This window comes from Lepisma saccharinum, chromosome 24 (assembly GCF_977018435.1).
Source record: "Lepisma saccharinum chromosome 24, izLepSacc3.1, whole genome shotgun sequence".
Taxonomy (NCBI): domain Eukaryota; kingdom Metazoa; phylum Arthropoda; class Insecta; order Zygentoma; family Lepismatidae; genus Lepisma; species Lepisma saccharinum.
Genome location: NC_139252.1, coordinates 48,513,825 through 48,532,365, shown reverse-complemented (window position 1 = coordinate 48,532,365; position 18,541 = coordinate 48,513,825). Strand labels below are relative to the sequence as shown.

The window sequence follows — 18,541 nt, the reverse complement described above, 5'->3', positions numbered from 1 at the left end:
AGTTATTGTTTATTTTGAAAAAAATATGAGTAGATTAAGAGTATGATAGTTACGATTTTGCTTCATGGAAGAGTGTAAACATATAAAGAAGTGTAAACATGTGAAATATATTAAATGGAATTTGAGCATTTATTATTTTTTAATGTTATGTTTTAATTTTTGATTGCTCCTTGTTTGGTGTGCATCTTCTGGTGGTGTTGCTTCTATTGTATTTATTTCATGTACGAGGGCAGGTTGAAAAGTTCCAGGTCCACTATATAAAAGACTTATGAATATAAGCTAGAATAGAAACTTTGCCTGGACAATGGCACCTGAGAGTGAAAAATAGAAAGGTAAACACAATTTTGCTTATAAGGCCCACTTTAGATGGAGGCATGTTTGCTATAGGTCTTTTCTACTGTTACGACAGCCGATCCTCATGCTGGCAAGGGAAGTGGGGAGCGGGGAAGCAACCAATCCAGCGTGATAAGAAATGCAACAGTCTGTAGAACGAGGTTCACGTAGTACTTTTTCCTGCCACATCGTAACTCTCGCCGTCACCGCTGTTGTCTGGTTGGTCTGCGGTGGATTCTCAGCTCCCCACTTCCCTTGCCAGCATGAGGACCAGCCACCGTAACAGTAGAAAAGACAAGACCTATAGCATAAATGCTTCCATATATAATTTTTTATATCAGACAATACTTTGCAAGGAAGCATACAAGATGAGCCAGTGCCCCATGTTAACAATTGAAACAACTAATTTATTCTTCCATTTGTGTATTGTATACACTATAAAGTATATATTTGTACCTAATACCCTTTTTAAAGGAAACGCTCTGTTGAATAGTTATTGGCTTGTAAAAATGTGAAGTGATACATTGCTTACATCTCACTCGGCCACCGTTACATCTGCACTCGCGGCCCTAGAGGTGGCTTCTGATTGGTTATGCTACGAAAAATGCTATGGAAATAGAACGGATTCTATCTTTGAGAAATGCCATGACATTTGAAATATCATAAAAATTTGCACTTTACACGGCATAAATGCTAATTCATGTTGAGGGGAATAAACAAAGCGGTTGATAATATAAGACGTAAGCGAGTTACTAAAGATATATCCGCAAAACTTGCTTGTAAATGTTCTATTAATTAAACCTAACAGAAAAGCATCGAGTTCCCAAGTGGATGGTGACAGAGGCCACCGACATTAATAGAGCATTTACAAGTAAGTTTCGCGGATATATCTTTAGTAACTCGCTTTCATCTTATATAAATTCTAAGAAAAATGATTTTACCTAAAGTGGGGACTAAGAGTTAATTTTGCAATGTTTTAAAGGAATTCAATTATTAATACAGAGCACGAGTGGCAATGTTTAAAATAATTTTTTCCCTAAAACTGGGATGAACACGTAAGGGCCTGCTAGATTTCTTGCCACTTCCTGATATTTTCCTCAAAATAGATATCAAGGAAGTACAAGAGACACACAAACATATATATATGCTTTGAAACTTTATTTTTGTAATTTTGCATTACAGTCAGTAAATTTCACTTTTGAGGACATGTATACAGTCACAACTGTTTTATTAGAGTCACATTATATAAAGTAGGTTAACAGAAAAATACTTTTCCATTAGGCACCAGCAAAGTAATGAAAACACATACCAGCGTGTTTCCTGTATTAGAGTACAATGTGCTGTACATGTAATGCAATCTTCAACAATTTTCTCAATTGGAATGAAAAAAATGCAAGAACCATGTTAATAACACACTTGTTTATTTTTCACGAGTAGAAAGAAAAAAATATTTGCCAAAGCATATTTAGTATTCAAATAATAAAACATTTCCACTGCACAAAATGTACACATCACTAAAGTTTTTAATTATGTTGACAAAAGAAGTAAATTATGCCAAATTTAAAGCATTGCCACCATTTTACCACTTTTTACATATTTTTAGGAAGGATCCAGGATGCCATTGGCAATATCACACCATGTTGCTCATAACATATTGTCATGTGTTAATATTTCTAAAAACCTTTCTAGACTTTGAATAAAAAATTGTTCGAGAAGAAGGATATTAACCACACACTTCTCAATGTAACATCTTTCAAGCACATTACAGGTCCTTCCCCAAACAATGAATATAACAGATGACATAAAAGTTCCATGTATTTTTAAGCATTCATGAAACATCTTGGTATGTTCACATACTCATCCGAGACTGAAATTACTCAGCACATAACATGATAATTCAGCTATGAGGCCATCAAACACAGACACCTTCTTCAGTCACTTGGATTGAAACGTATTTCAACTGTGTGTGTGATGTTGCCTTGGTCTGTTGGCCGTGCATGTACAGACTGAAGGGGCATGTGTTACTTTGGTCTACAAGCTGCCTTAGTGGGAACCCTGTTTTTGTATGCGGGAGATTATATAATTGTAGTCATTTGAAAAGAGATATGGGAGCTCCAACTGCATAATCTGGACTTCACACCATCCAGAAAGGCAAATAGCTGGACATTAAAAGAAGGGTATCCAATTACATAAAATGAAAGAAGTAAATGAACGATCTCTGTTAAGCAAAAATGTACAATAAATTGAAGTGTTGCAAACAGATAGGGGGTTACTATTAAAGGTTTTTTTTTTTAATTGTTGTCGCTGTTTCATCCTGGTTTTCATGGGACAAAACCTGAGAGAGGACACAAACTGAGCATATTTTATTAGCGTAGAAGTGAGTTGCCATGTAACGTTTGTGTATAATGTGGTAGTGTAAACTTTATAAAGTTCTGGGGAAACAGGACAAAACGTTAAAGACTAAAAACCATGCATTTATTGTATTACTTTGTAATATTCAACAGTTCTTACAAAAGTTTTAGGAACATTGAGATAGGGTGTACAAACTGTATAAGAATGGCCAGAAGATGAAATAAAGTTAGGGTGAAATGTAATCATCAGCTTCTCAAGTTTGGATTGCCAAATGTGTAATTTGAAAACAAACTGCAGATTGTGTGGTTTCCTAGACAATAGATTATGTGGAAAAATTAGCAAATCCATGTACGTGCAAATTGGATGTAATAGCAGAATGTTAACATACTACAAGATAGATGTTGTATCAAACAAAACAGCACACTAATTATCACACACTGTTTCCAATAAGCATATCAGCGGTTGCTCCTTTGAAATAACATCACAATACTTTTGCTTCCAAACGGGGAAACCACAATATAGAAAATGGTTCGAAGTGTCTGAAGAAGCCAACTGTGTATTCAAAATATCCACAAGGAGGAAACTTACGGACCACCCTAGCTAAATTATCACTTCTGAGATTCCACAGATTTACATGAATAATTATCCTTCAACTCTAAATTGTTTATATTTCAATATCTGATTTTATCCTTTATGTCAAATTCAAACCCCTCCTCATGGTAAACAAACAACTTTAAATCTCTATCAATCAACTTTAACCACTTTTCTGTAATTGCACTTTATTCTTCCCTCCACTATATACATCAGGAAGGACGCAATATAGAATTTGAAAAAAAATACACTTTTAATAGAATTTAGAAACAAAAACAAAAAGTACTTATTTTTTAAAATAAAATATCTTGAACATATAATCTCTTTAATTTAATAATTTCTTATCCACAAAGGATGTAAGGAAAAGAAAAAAAAGTACTGGAAACTAGTATCACAATCTATAAAAATGCAGGTACATATGCAGTTTTCCTGAAGAGTAATGCTCGTTATAAAAATCCAAGGCAGTTGAGGGCTAGTTTTGCTACCTTTGCCTTCGCTTCCTTCTTTGTTTTGTAAAACCTATCAGTCATGTAGGTAACCCCTTTCACAGTTACCTGTTTTAGAAATAGAGTTAGTTATTAGTAGGGCTTGGAAGTTGAAGATCTATACATTGCCAAAAAAAGAGACCTAAAAATATCAAAAAAGGGCCTAAAATGGAAAAAAGGACGTATAAATGTGATCCAAATTAATTAATAACTTCAGTTTTAATTACATATTTAATGCATAAAAAATACAAAATTCTGGTGGTATGGAACACACAGTGCGAAAAAACAATATGAATGAAATCATACTTGAAGAATCATATTATTTACTACAGAAAGGATGTTTAAGAGGTGATGAACTGATGATGATTCGAATTGAGAATGGGCAGTAAAAACGTAGTCGAAAGAAGGTGAAGTTGCAAGAAAAAGCCTTTAAGACCTGAAAAAAAAAGGCTAAAAAGGACCAAGAAGCCAAATAACGCCGAAAAAGGCAAAAAAAGACAAATAGTAGTGGAAGAGTGACCAACTCTCCCATATTTCCAGCTATTTTTTTTAGACCCTCCCAGTTCCCATATTGACATTCCATTTCTCCTGTATATTTAATTAAAAAACAAGATCGTGAAATGCCAACTCATTCAGACTTCGGCGAGCCACACAAAACATCAAGTCGACTGCGAGATCTTGCACGTTTAACTTATGGTGGGTGGAAATGACTTCCTATCTTGCAGTAGTTGATTGGTGGTTAATATTGCAGCAACAGTGAACAAATACAATCGTTTAGGAAGTAATAAACGTGGAATTTGTACATTTTTATTCTAGATTGTGATCTGTATATTATATAAAATATAAATTAATTCCTTTGTTTCATATTATCCATTTGCTGGAGTGATGCCGCACCACTACAAATGTGCAAAATTTGTTGCGACTAAATTACCCATAAATTCATGGCCAAAAGTTAGTCACCCTACGTAGTGGCTACCTTGAATTAAATACTTAAAATATAAATTTATTTCTGTACTAATTCAAATCAAGATGATAAATGTTTATACTGGTATAATTCTGCCTATTGGAACACAGCAATAGTCCATTAAGTAGGGCATCTAACTACCAGATGGAAGATCTAAGTGCAATTCCTTGTGTTAAGAACCAAAGTTGTATATATGTTTTTCTTTCATTAAGTTTAGAAAAATCAGCTTCACCTTTTCTGTGTTCCTGTTTCCTAGTGAAACAAGCCATAGATCAGTGAGAAAAAAATATTACGTTAAACATACAAAGGCTGTTGCAGAGAAGGTGAGACAGATTTTTTTCCTGGCTTGGCAACACTGCCTATGGTTTCGGCACTAGTCGCGTCGTGTAGGATGGCTCATTCTGTTTCCGTAGCAAGTTGTCACATGTTGCGAAACCACGTTAGTGAGCAGCTGTGTTGATTTACGTGGAACGTGTTTCGTTTACCTCTCCAGGTTTTTGTGTATAACATTATAACATTGCTTTTTGCGATGAGTATTCAAGATGAACAGCGACATGCCATAAAATTTTGTTGGCGTTTAGGGAAAAGTACTGCGAAAACATATGCAATGTTTCAACAGGCATATGTCGATCAAGTCAGACTGAGTAGAGCCACAGTGTACCGATGGCACAAGTTGTTCGAAGATGGGTTGCGAATCAGGTGCTTTGCTTCCGCATCCTGGACAAAGACTGTCCGTGATTAACAAGACGTTATTGCACCACGATAACCATGGCCGTATTTAGAGGGGGGGTTTCTAGGGTTCAACCCCCCCCCCCGAAACTTCTGACATGTTGGATTAATGGAAGTTCAGAAACCAAAATGTGTAACAAATTTTCAATTTTTTTTCCGAAGCATCACAAAAATACAAGGAGACAATGTTGAAACGATCGAGCTAGAATTTTCATACATTTGGAATTCTGAAAGTTGAGTGAAACAGGATTTATGCTCAGAATCGTAACCAACCCGCGACCCCTCCATTATCAATTCTGCTGTCATCTTTCCAGTGTTGTTCCTGCGTCACAAGGAATATAAACTGAAGATTCCCTTATGATTGTCCCAAAATTCCCTTTCCAGCTTTTAAATTTCCTGTCCGATAAAGTTGAAAATCCCCCCCCCTTGATAGGATTTCAAACCTAGGATCTCCAGTTTCGTAGTGCTACGTTTGCAAAGTTTTTAAAAAGAATAACTGCTTCCACACTTTTCAAAATTCCAAAAATGTAATTTTAAAGTTAAACAACAAAAACTTTATGACTAAAATTTCCATCTACCTTTTAAAGCTTTTTCTTGAAGGTGTCTAAAGTTTAATGCCGAAGTATAATAATTGTGCATTTCAGTACACACTGTATGAAACACAAAAAAAACAAAAAAGAAACTTGTGCTGGATATTCACTCATCTGCTGGATTGAGTAAGCCCCCCCCTCAAGGATATAACAATAATATAATAATAATTATTAGTAGTATTATTATGGAATAAATTGTTTTATTATTACAAAATTTTAATAATTATTGTACAATTATTGTTATTATTTCTATTATTCAAATTTCTGGCGACGCCCATGGGAACAATTATGAATGAACCCCCCCCCCCCCCGAAACTTTTTCCTGCCTACGGCCGTGACGATAACGCAAGCCCGCTTACCATGCGGGCTTTTCAGAATTACGCAACGAAGAGAAAAATAGAAATTTTCCCACATCCAACTTAAAGCCTGGACCTTGCACCCTGCGACTTTTGGCTATTTCCACTTTTAAAGGCCACTTTACGTGGTCATCATTTCATGACGAACAAAGAAGTGATCACTGCAGCGCAAGTTTTCTTCACTTCGCTACCTGACGATGAATTATCAAAGACATTTACAAAGTGGCAGGAGCGTATGGATGCTTGCTTAGCTGTCAATGGTGCCTATTTTGAAAAAGATGTATGTCTACTCGATAAGGCTGATTCTGAATAAAAATGTTGTGGTTTGTAATTTTTTTGTTTCATTTTAATGATTCTTGCTTGTCTTTTAACTGCTACGCAGTCATGACTTTTTGATCTATTGCGCTCATTTTGGTCTCAATCGGCAGCTAATGAACCAAATTTTCACCCTAGTACATTTGATAGCCAATGGAAGTTGCTCTTTTCCTATACAGGAATTAGTCTCACCTTCTCTGCGACAGCCTTTGTATGTACACAACCCATATCATGTACCAATAAACATTAAAGAAATGAAGGATCCCATCACTGTCAAGAAATAATTTACAACAATTCAATGATTGATTGATTTGCTTTATTTTAGTTCGCTTTTGAGCCACTCTTTGGCTAATTTGCGAAGATTGGGATGAGTGACGGTATGATGAAATTGATGAATGGACATAGCATGCTATGATGCCAGGAGTCCCAGGTTTGAATCCTGCCTGGACATGGATGTTCTTTGTCATCGTCCCTTTATCAATTTTATCATAACATCACTCATACTCATTAGCCAAAAGTGGCAGAAAAGCAACACAAAAAACCTAATTCAACAAATTAATGAGTGTAATGATGTGACAGCGAGAAATATTGAATAATCTCCAATGTTTCTCACCACTGAGAAATATTGAATAATCTCCAATGTTTCTCACCACTGAGAAATATTGAATAATCTCCAATGTTTCTCACCACTGAGAAATATTGAATAATCTCCAATGTTTCTCACCACTGAGAAATATTGAATAATCTCCAATGTTTCTCACCACTGAGAAATATTGAATAATCTCCAATGTTTCTCACCACTGAGAAATATTGAATAATCGCCAATGTTTCTCACCACTGAGAAATATTGAATAATCGCCAATGTTTCTCACCACTGAGAAATATTGAATAATCTCCAATGTTTCTCACCACTGAGAAATATTGAATAATCTCCAATGTTTCTCACCACTGAGAAATATTGAATAATCTCCAATGTTTCTCACCACTGAGAAATATTGAATAATCTCCAATGTTTCTCACCACTGAGAAATATTGAATAATCTCCAATGTTTCTCACCACTGAAATCTTATATATAAAAAAAGGGGTTGGTGTATGATTAATTTATAGTTTTTAACCCTGAGTGGAGCACATTTTCAGATCGATCAAGAAAGAAACTGAAATCCACCAAGTTTGTGTTAAATACACACACCTGCATGCGGAACATTTTTTCATGGGGCATTCCCACTTCGTTCGCCAGCTGAAATGATGGAAATTCCCACTTCATTCTGGTACACAGCTCGTTCAAGGCCATGATGGGATTCTTCCCCCTAATGTCCAAGAATGCATTGAAAACTCCAGCTGGAAAGAAGAGGATTGTATTTATCACAAAGCTAGCGTGAATGAAGGTTTGTAAACTCATAGGTTTACAATTCTCTATCATATTCAACATACCAAAAAACTAGAAAATATATTTTTTCTGACGGATTAAGATGCATTACACGTTATTTATATTTTAAGAATTACTTTTATCCCTTGCTAAAACTTGCTGATTCTGACATATTCAGTTCACTCACACACATGTCAAACTAATTGATTGATTGATTTGGTGTTTTAAGTCCACTTTATGCACAGTAAGGCTAATTGGGACTGGACTTAGGAGTTTAAAGTGGAATCTGAACCACTATGTGCTTCCTCCGGGTATCGAATCCGGGACCCCTTGATTACAAGGCGACAACGCAACCACTACGCCATCAGGGAGTCTCTACATGTCAAACCAAGTATTAAAAAACTACTGATATTTATGCACACAAGGTTTCCATATGCTGGACAGTTTTTACAAGGTGTACGTGAGATTGAGGAAGATGTTTGTTAAAATAAAGAGTTAAGCATTAAATCATTTTTGAAGCTGTGAAAATGTAATTCCAGCATTTGAAAGCCACAAAAATTATTTATTTCAAAGATTTTTGCTCCCAAAAGGTAGGTCCAGGAAGATAGTATGCTTGAAAGTTCTTCACTGATTGACTGATTTTGTATATTTTACTCCCCTTTTGATGATGAAATTGATAAAGAGACACTCAGAAAGAACATCCAGGCCAGGATGTATTCCAATGTGAAGACGGTGGTTTCAACAAGATGGGGTCAGGATGCACACCACAGAAGAAGTTCTTGAATTCCTGAACGCGCATTTCCGACATCATGTCATTTTGAATCGATATCCTGAAATGTTCAATTCTGGCCTGCCACAAGTCCAGACTTAAATCGATGCAAGTTTTCCTTGTGGGGATACCTGAAACAAGAAGTTCTTAAATCTGGCCCATGAACTGCAAGATGAAGTCAGGAGGATAACCACAACAATTTCGAAGGAAACTTAGAAACGTGTGTTTTTGACATGTGTGTTCGCCTTGTTTGTCTCACCAAACTGCATGGTGGCCATGTTGAAAACATACTAAAATAAACTTTGATCTTTCCTCTTTAGAACAGTATCTTGTGTAAGTTTGTGTCTGTTGTAGTACTTTTTAAAATACATATTGAAATCAGCTGAAACACCCTGTACCATGTAAAAAGGCAGGCAAAGGAAGAAGTGAATGGTTAAGTTGAAGGTACAATTTTGTTTTTACATAAAGAAGTACGGTAGATAGCATATCATGTTCATTTCTTTAAAACGACAATGAAATGCATCTTTCATGGGAAGTCAGCTTCATCACTTGCTTTATCCCAATTCAAGCACTGCTGTAAGTCCAACACAAGGAGTGTATCTTGGAAATCACTTCAGAACCACTAGTCTCCCCGAATTAACACTTATTCTTCAGGGCCCAGTGAATATAGCAGTGACACACAGCTTTTATAAATTTGAAATTGTAATATTTATTGCCCTGTCAATAGCAGTTCATATACGACACTCTTTTCCATGTACTTTTTCATCCTTAGGTATGGCGACTCAAAAGAGCTCATCCAGCAGGCTTTTCCATGGCCCCACCTTTTGGGTGACTGAAAGCAAGGCAGGCATGAGACTTTTGTTGCTGGTTCCCCGTCCTCTCACCTCCAGCCCACCTGTCACTGCAATAGTTCAAAGACACTGGTTTCAGTTAGTCAGGTCTATCACCATTGGGACTAATAAGGGATTGTTTTCGTTGATGTATTTCATCCGACGAAGTTGAAGAGAGATATTTGTAGTCATTATAGTAATCACACTACACATTTTACACATAACCATTCAAAGTTCAATAAATAGCATGATGCACAATTAAAAGAACTAAATTCTATGGTGCAACAGCCTTTTACGGGGCAGGGCCTACCAGACTGTCATTTTTACAACCTTTGTCAGAAAAGTTCCAGGACTGAGCTTGTAAAAAATAATGTATTCAACTTGGGAACTAATGGTCCTAGGTCTTGTCAAAATAGTTCCCTTGGCTATCTATACACAGCTGCCACCGTTTCTGGAGGTCAAGGAAGCAAGCAGAGAAAGCTTCATCCGGGATGCTTCTCAGCACATCTGTCGCAAAACTGTTTGGATTGCTACAATATCTTCATGACACTTACCTTTCAGTGGTTTTTTCACATGGGGGAAACAAAAAAAATCACATGGCAACAGTTTGGGTGAATATGGGGGATCTGGTAGAGCAGGGATACCATGCTTGGCCAGATTTTCCTGGTCTCATAAAGAAATATGGGGCCTTGTATTGTCGTGCAATGTGAACCAATGCCAAAATAACGACGGCACCACCAAATTGACAAAAACGTTTCAGCTCGTCAATATAAAAGTTTTCATTTATCGTTTATCCTTCAGGCAGTTATTCATAGTGCATCAAACCTTTAGCATAATAAAATGTGATCAACATTGTCTTTGGATCGTCTTGCACTGAATCTGTGCCCTCCCAAACCTTTTGTGCCAATCAAAGACACGGCTTCTCGATAATGCCTTGTCACATACACTTGCTATATCATATTCCATGTCTCACTAGAGGTTTTCCTAGCTTAACAGAGAACTTAATGTTCACACACTGCTCAGAATCCACGTCCATCACGTCACTTGAGTAACTTCCAACTAAATGTGACAAGAAGCCGAACAGTGGGTTGCAAAGCACAGCCCTGCCACCTAGTGAGTTTACATGGAAACACTTATTTATTCAGAACACATATCAGGTAACTGAATAACACCCATTTCTTGTGTTTCAATATCAGAGGTAAAGAATAAAAAAATCAATCCTGGAACTTTTCTGACAAAGGTTGTATTTGGTGACAAGTGGTCAGCAAATTACTGTTTTCTGGCTTTCGAGACCGCAGCTGGCTACTTCTTCCCCTCAAGTAGCTTCCCAATTCTCCTCACACAACATGGGCTCCCACCGTGAATTGAATCCAGGAACCCACTTGCACCAAATGCGAACCACACGCACGAATTGGCTATGCAGGAGCCCATGATACAATCATACAGTTTCAATTTTTTATTATTTATGAAATGGTAAAGTAATATGTGCAAACACAAAGTACTTGGAAATGTTATGATTTTTTTACTTTGTCTCAATATGGAATGTACAAGAAGTAAATAACAAAGAAGAACCTCTTTCTCTCTCGTTTTGGTGCTACTGATTATTGAAAGTGCTAATCTCTTGCCTGAAAGTGTGAGAATTATGCAATGTAACTGGCCTTTCCCTAAATATTCATTCTTGATTCTGCAAGACAGGGAAAATGCAAACAGCAAATTTGCAGAGATGTACGTTCAACAAATTTGTGAGCACATTGATGTGGTACCAACAGTGATGCAGGAACTGGGGGTAAAGGGGTACATTGTACCCCCTAAATTTTTTGAGGGGTACAGTACCCCCTAAATCCGTAGATCACGTTGTACCCCCTGAACCCTCCTAAAATAATGCGACACATACAAGGTGCTGCTGTCAAAATAACGTACTTTCTAATAGTTCAACACAAAAATATTATATTGTTTACCAACATTATCGTCCTTTGGAATATAATTCATAATTCAAACCACTGTAAACTTTTCTACTACATTGTCATACTAGTTTGCTTTAATTGTGCTCTTGGATTTTTTTTTTAAAAAAGAGTGAGAAACAATGGAATAAGATAAAGTTTAGTTTCAGGAAATCATGCTGCATGCTAACTCCCCTTTTGTGTACACTTTCCTAAAGAGGTAGTCAATTGATTGATAAGACATAAAGCTGTTTCAGAAGAGGAATTTTTGTGACATGAAAATATATAATTATATAAACTTTTCATATTCCATCACTACAAACATAATTTATATTTTTCCCATTTTATGCTTACATAAATGCATTGCAAATGCCACATAATATTATCATGTAAATTATTTGTAAGATACTTCTAGTTCTATTTAAACTGTAGATACAGTCTCGATTACCCTACCTGAGCATAAAGTGAATCTAAAACAAGTTTTGACAAACTTCTGAATCGAGATCAAAACGAGAACAAGCACAAACAAGAACAAGGAGGAGACAAGCGGATGCTGTGACAGGTTTCGACTTGTCTCATCTCTATACCATTCGTAGTTGAAATGGAACAGTAATATTTCCGCTTCCTAGACACTAAAACAGGGCACGTATGGATAGACTTACTGGGTTTACTGTCCCAATAAGCTTGTAGATGTTTGACAATAGTTCACCAGAAACACAAGTTTCCATTATTTTAAACCTTGCATGCACTATCTTTTTATCTATAAGTATGCTTATAATTGGACATTGTTTAAAATAACATCTAATTTTGATGTAGAATGGAACACAAATAAACTCCATTTGAAGTTAAATTCTGAAATCAAACTATAAGAAAATTATATAAATCAGGTGAATAGACAAGATGTTCCTGTAGATTCGATGCATTTCCAGCTGCTTTGTCAGGGGCACTGTGGTGCTTAGATTTGATCCATTATGTTGCAAATTTTTGAAAGGAAAAGCAAATTTAAAGTATCGTAATTTGTAAATTATTTCTGCAATCAGTTAAGGTTACATTCATAGCACTGAATCAGTTTTCGCATTGAGCTGTAGATATTGGTAAATTTCGATTGAATACACAATGTCTTTGAGTGAGGGGCAATGTGTTTTGGATTTTGTTTTATTACCATTCATCCTCACCTTTGCGATTATTGAAAGTTGTCATTAAAGCGCGGTAAAATAATTCAATGAAGCATACTTGTGGAGTGTCGTCCTACAGGCCAATCTATTATAAATAACTACTATTTCAATGTTATATCTGTCTTTCAAACTTGGACCTCTCGCAGTCGATTAGGAACCATCACGACTCAGTTTTCAAAAAGATGCAACAAAACACGACAACTCTAAACAAGTGTTTGAAGAGCATTAAAGAAAAGTGGTCCAACAGGGCACAGTTTTTAATTTTCTATAGATAAGTCTTCTGGAACACGCTCCAGAAGTCTGTGAAAATAACGAACATATATCCGCCATAAATTGCTTTACATATACTTATGGGACTCTAAAATTAACTAAAATGAACTGGAACTCTAAAAATACAGTTTGCGTATCCATGAGCCCCTGGTTGGATATGTCAAGACAGAGGGTGGAGAAATTTCCCCCATTTCAAATCTCACTCTGCATTAAAATTAATAGATGTGTGTGTGTTCGTGACTTTCACATTGCAAGCATGTGATCTTCTGTTCCATTAAATTACAAATGAACCAAGAACAAGATCTAGAGCTTTATATATTTCAGAATTGTTATCTGTTTTTAAACCTGTGTTTTTTTTAAAAAAAAAGTAACCATAGATTCTAAAAAAATATTTTTGAAGTCTTAACTTCGTATGTACATATAAAATACCAACTCTTTATTTATTAGAGGTATATATACCTCCTTAACATGAAGAGTTGGCAAAATGGTTAATATCAGTTATTAAAGTTTTCATTTTCTCTTTGTAGTTTGGAATTTTATAAAGAAATCATGTAATGACTTGCTGAAAACTTCAAAATCAGGGTAAAATCTGTTATTAGTAACAAAAGAATGGATAAATCTCCACAATCATTCGATAGGGTTCAGATTAGGGCTATGGCAGGAGAAATATTAACTCTATTTTACTTTTTTCTAGATGGGCTTTAACCTTTTTAGACCTGTGGTATCCAGCACTGTCGCAATTATTTATCGAAAACTTTGATTAAAGAAAACGGAAATTCATGTGCGCTGTTCTAAAATAGAATTTTCCATGCTCCCTATGTATGTGTGTGTGCATGGGAAATTCAATTTTAGATCATATATATATATATGTATATGTGTGTGTGTGTGTGTGTGTGTGTGTGTAGGTTGAACTTTGTCCCCCCCACATGAAAAACGTTCCTGCACCACAGGGTACCAACACGCATGGACGTCCGCAGGATTTTTTCCAGGGAGGGGCAAGGAAGGTATTTTTTTCCAGGGGGGGCCAACATGGCATATTTTCCCCAAGAATAGTGTTCATCCCTCAAAAAACATTGCTTAAATTTGAATTTATCATGTTTGTGCAATAATTAACACACATTATTGTGGCTGAAATTAAATTATATGTGTGAAATATGTAATTTTTGGTTGACTTTCGTTTTCCAGGGGGGGGGGCACGGCCCCCCCTTCCGGACGGCCATGCCAACACGACCTCGCTGCACTTCACTTCAATGTATCCTTCTCTAGCTACTGCAGTGACTTTACCGGTTACAAGTGCTCTATCAAAAGATCTTTCAGCACAATGTGACACGTGAAGACATGGTTAAGATCAACCTCGAGTTTCAGGATTGTGTGTGTTAAGCATTCACCGACTAAAATTGCAAAGTGATCCAAACTTTCATTCTATACTTTGTCCCTGGAATCTCTAGAGCAAGCAAACAAAATAAATGTAGTAAACAGGTAGTGACTTGAGAGGGCTTGACCAATGAACTCGTGACAGTGGAAGTGAGTGCGGAAGCAGCTACAAGCCTGTTATCAGCAGCACGACCTGCTTTGCTCAGCCCACTCACTTTCTCATCTTCTCTTCTGTTATTCGCGGATGTGCTTCGCAGATTTTAGGGACAGAGAATAGAGTGATTGAATTATTTGGCATGCCGAGGCATCTCCAGTTTTTGTTCTGGGAATAGCTCTGTTGTGTTGATTTCTAAAGTTGAAGGAAGTGGCAAGTGCTCATTTCATAATGTGTCCATGTATTTACCTGTGTTTAGTGTTTCATAAATGACACGTACCCGCTTTTCCCTGACTTTGCCCCCTCTTCGCAAAATTCCTGGCGACGCCCAGGACTGCAAACTATGCATTTGCACTGAAGTGGGGCATAATGCTTTACGAAGGTAATAAATGTAATGATGTCTATTTGCATACAGACATTTTGAAACAATCATCAACCGAAAATCAATTGTTATTCTCAAGTACCGAGGTTACTGCACATCCCTGATGAAATAAATGTATGCATATAACACAGTTTGTGCTCCGTTCACTAATTGTGAACAGGGAATAAACATAACTATTAAGACAATTTTGAAGTGCTTTAGTGTCAGGAACAGTGCTCGAAATGGAGGGGGATGCAGGGTCTGGGATCCTCCCAGCTAGTCCAGAGGTTCACGTAAACATACCTGCACTTAATTTTTTTTTTGTCAAGCACTGGTTATCAGTTGCAATTTTTCAGCTCAGGCGATTTAAACAAAAACACAGTTAGATACATTTTCTGTATTTCACTGGAATTAATGAAATTATGGATTACTCTATTCACTGTCCCATTAATTTCATCCTCTCTTCGTTCTGCTTCATTTTCACAATTACTTTGTGTACAACCATACATTCACCCATTTTTATGAAATTCTGCACCTCTTACTAGAAAGATAAGGTCTTACTTTTGATAGAAATAAGTGATACTTGGTAGAAACACTGCACATTATTGGAACATTGATTGTAACAAAAACTAACAATTTCAACACTGAAAACTGCCATAGGAAATTAAAATAATGTCTCACCTTGTGAGGGTCCCATTCCATACGAACTGTCATACTCAGAATAGGTTTCTTCATACCGGTACTCCTCCTCATACTGGTAGACATCCAATACATCTGAGTTAAACTGTGATGTACTGTCATAGTGCGACGTACTATCATAGGACAACACAGCACTTGTACCAGGGGTCTCATCTCTCTCACTAGTGTAAGGCAAGACAGAACTGCTGCTGCTACTGCTGCTGTTGCCTTTTTCAGGTGAAGATGCTCTGTGGTCTTTACGCTCTTTTTTACATTTCTTTTTGTGCTTTCGTATTGTACGAGTAACAACCATCTTACGATGTCTTTTTCTGCCTTTCTTACCGCGATCTTTGTGTTTGGAAATCTTATTATCACTGCCCTCGGAGCTACATGAAATGGTTCCACACATTTCAAGTTGCATATCTCCTCCTGTAGTATTATTCTCTGACTTTACAAGTGCTCTAAGTTTTTGTCCGTCTTCTACAGGGCCATCTCCTACAACGTCAATCCACTCATTAAACTTTGAACTAAACATTTGAAAAATCAAAGATTCACTTTTCTGCGCATACTGCCAAAACTCACGCATTAATCCAATAGTTTCAATAAAGCGTTCCTTTACGTAAGACACTGAATCCTCTTCTCCAAATTTTACTATGATATTCCGGCCACAGAAACTGATTAAAGCTTCCTTATGACGACCGTCATCAGGAAGCAATTCACCATCTTCAAAAGAAGGATCAACATCGTCTAGGTCTGGTAAGTCGTTGACTATGTCTTCAAAGCCCCTTGGTAAAATATTCTCTGTGAAATCAGAACTGTCATCGAGCGCTGACATTGTAACTTCTTTCAGTGCAACCTAACAGCCAAAACGTAGTACTACACAAAGGACAATATAATATTAAGCACTTCTATAAAAATAAAACGAAAGCACCAAAACTTCTTTGAGTTTCCACAGCATTACTCATGTCACGTTGTTGCACTTGTCATTTAAAAACCGCCAACCTGACGTCTTGTCTTCTGGTCTGTGGCCCACGCCACTTATATTGCAGCTTCTGGCCAATGGTACTGTTATTGTATTTTGGTTTATTTCTCACGTTTGCTTCCTTGTTTGTTCCGCACTTTGATGAGCAGATGAGCTACAGCACTTTCCACCACTACTATGTATGTCCGTCATCGCACAACGAGATACCCACATACCAGGTACAGATCCACGGGAAGGGCAATAGGGGCGATAGCCCCTTCCAAATGCTAGCACTAGTGGATATTTTATGATTATTTCGAAGTTCAGATGAACGAGATTAATTTTAATCCACTCTAAATGAAGTTGGTTTAAAGATTTGCATTGAACCAACGAAAAACGACATTCACGAGATTCCGTTCAACTGATCCGAGATAAATTTGTAAGGTTATACCTGATTGATTGGCTAAAACAAATTACAATCAAGAACCGTCTAGAGTAGTGGCATGTCTTAAAGTATCAACATGTAGGAGAAGAAAGTAATTCGGGCTGCAAACCTCTCTGAATTTGATATGTACTAATCATTATTGTCGACGAGTACAAGGATGTAGTAGAGTGTAGAAAAATAATAATATTAAAAAAGAACTGACGGCACAACACAAAAGGAGAAGGAGAAAGCATGGAACCTTCTTCTACGGGACAGAATCTTAGCTCGTAACGCTTTATGCCTCAAAAGTGGATCAAACCCGAGACCCCTTTGAGAAAATAGATTTTTGTTTTCTTTGTTTATTCATTTTAATTTAATCGTTCAGTTTAATGCGGTATTATGATAACGACATGCAATAATAACCATCTATTCTAGCCCTGGAGCCTATTTCTGCAAAATAATACCCTGATCTCTGAAACATAGAAGTCAGATTGATTCCTGTTTACATGCAGTACTGAACTGGGGCTAGGTGGCAGAACAGTCACAGGCTGAACCTCGCCATTTCAATAAATGAAAATTGAAATACTGTTTACATAAAAAGGTGCAAGTGTAAGTTAGAATTGATTTCCTATGAGGGGAGGTACCCAAGTTAAATTTCGCCCCTACCAAATGTAACTTCTGGATCCGCCACTGGTACTGTTGAGAGCTGAGAAGACTGCGAGTGCGGGGTGAGGTTCGGGGGTGAACGGGGAGGAAGTGTGGGGAGCGAAGTTTCGACTTGGTGTTCAATTTTTCAGTGTTGCCAGACATACAGAAATTCCTGTAGGAAAGGGTGAGAATCTGATAATGGAATCGGGAGTCTCCGGTTGCTCACATCTTTCCCGAGGGATGACCGTGTCAGGTGCTCTCGCGAAGAAGCATTAACAGACGCTAGGAAATACACAAAAAGCACACACCCTTACTTTCTTAGACACGTTGGAAGCAGATTGCTTTAATTTGTGAAGTTTTGCTAATTGTTGCCTCAAACGTTTATTGCTAATTTGAACATTCTTCACTTTATGTAATAAACGATTGCATTGTTTCTTTACTTGTTCTTCAGCACATTTTAATTTCTTTTTCACAGTTTCAACTCACTATTATTCTTGGAGATTGGGTATATTGAGTATATTTCCAGTACTCAAAGTCTCTGAATTATTGTGTGCCATGCAAATTCTTTTGCAAGAAGATGACTCTTCAAGTTTTCCACTGCTCGCTTTCGAATCTTGACGTTTATTGGCACGTCCACTTCGATCAATTATGTAATTTGGCTGTTGCACGCTACAATTCACCACACAACCAGGTAAATTTAAACTTGGTTCAGCGTTTTTATTAAGCTGCGTTCTACAGGCATTGCTCAGCAGTTCTGCTTTTAAGTTTCGTTTGTAATCGGCATCCAGAAAATGCGATGAGCACACTGTGGCTCTTTTGATATTAACAGGATCTAATCTCTTACACTTTGAAACCCACATCTTGCACATAATCGG

General features: G+C 36.9%; 1 protein-coding gene across 1 annotated transcript; it reads right to left on the bottom strand.

Moving 5' to 3' along the window:
- Positions 1–1,754: 1,754 nt before the first annotated feature.
- On the bottom strand, positions 1,755–16,624 carry LOC145978084 (uncharacterized). Its single transcript, XM_083110512.1, has 3 exons — positions 15,637–16,624; positions 7,906–8,054; positions 1,755–3,830 (listed from the first exon to the last, which is right to left on the bottom strand). Exons 1-3 carry the CDS (start codon positions 16,466–16,468, stop codon positions 3,723–3,725), a joined length of 1,089 nt encoding a protein of 362 aa, XP_082966638.1. The 5' UTR covers positions 16,469–16,624; the 3' UTR covers positions 1,755–3,722.
- Positions 16,625–18,541: the final 1,917 nt, after the last annotated feature.

What these genes read in the sequence shown, in the direction of transcription:
- LOC145978084 (XM_083110512.1), bottom strand. Translation starts at nt 16,468, where the DNA reads ATGTCAGCGCTCGATGACAGTTCTGATTTCACAGAGAATATTTTACCA. An exon ending in TGGAATGGGACCCTCACAAG is followed by an intron (nt 8,055 to 15,636) that starts GTGAGACATTAT and finishes TCTTCTTTCCAG; the next exon opens with CTGGAGTTTTCAATGCATTC. An exon ending in AAAAAATGTTCCGCATGCAG is followed by an intron (nt 3,831 to 7,905) that starts GTGTGTGTATTT and finishes TTTCTAAAACAG; the next exon opens with GTAACTGTGAAAGGGGTTAC.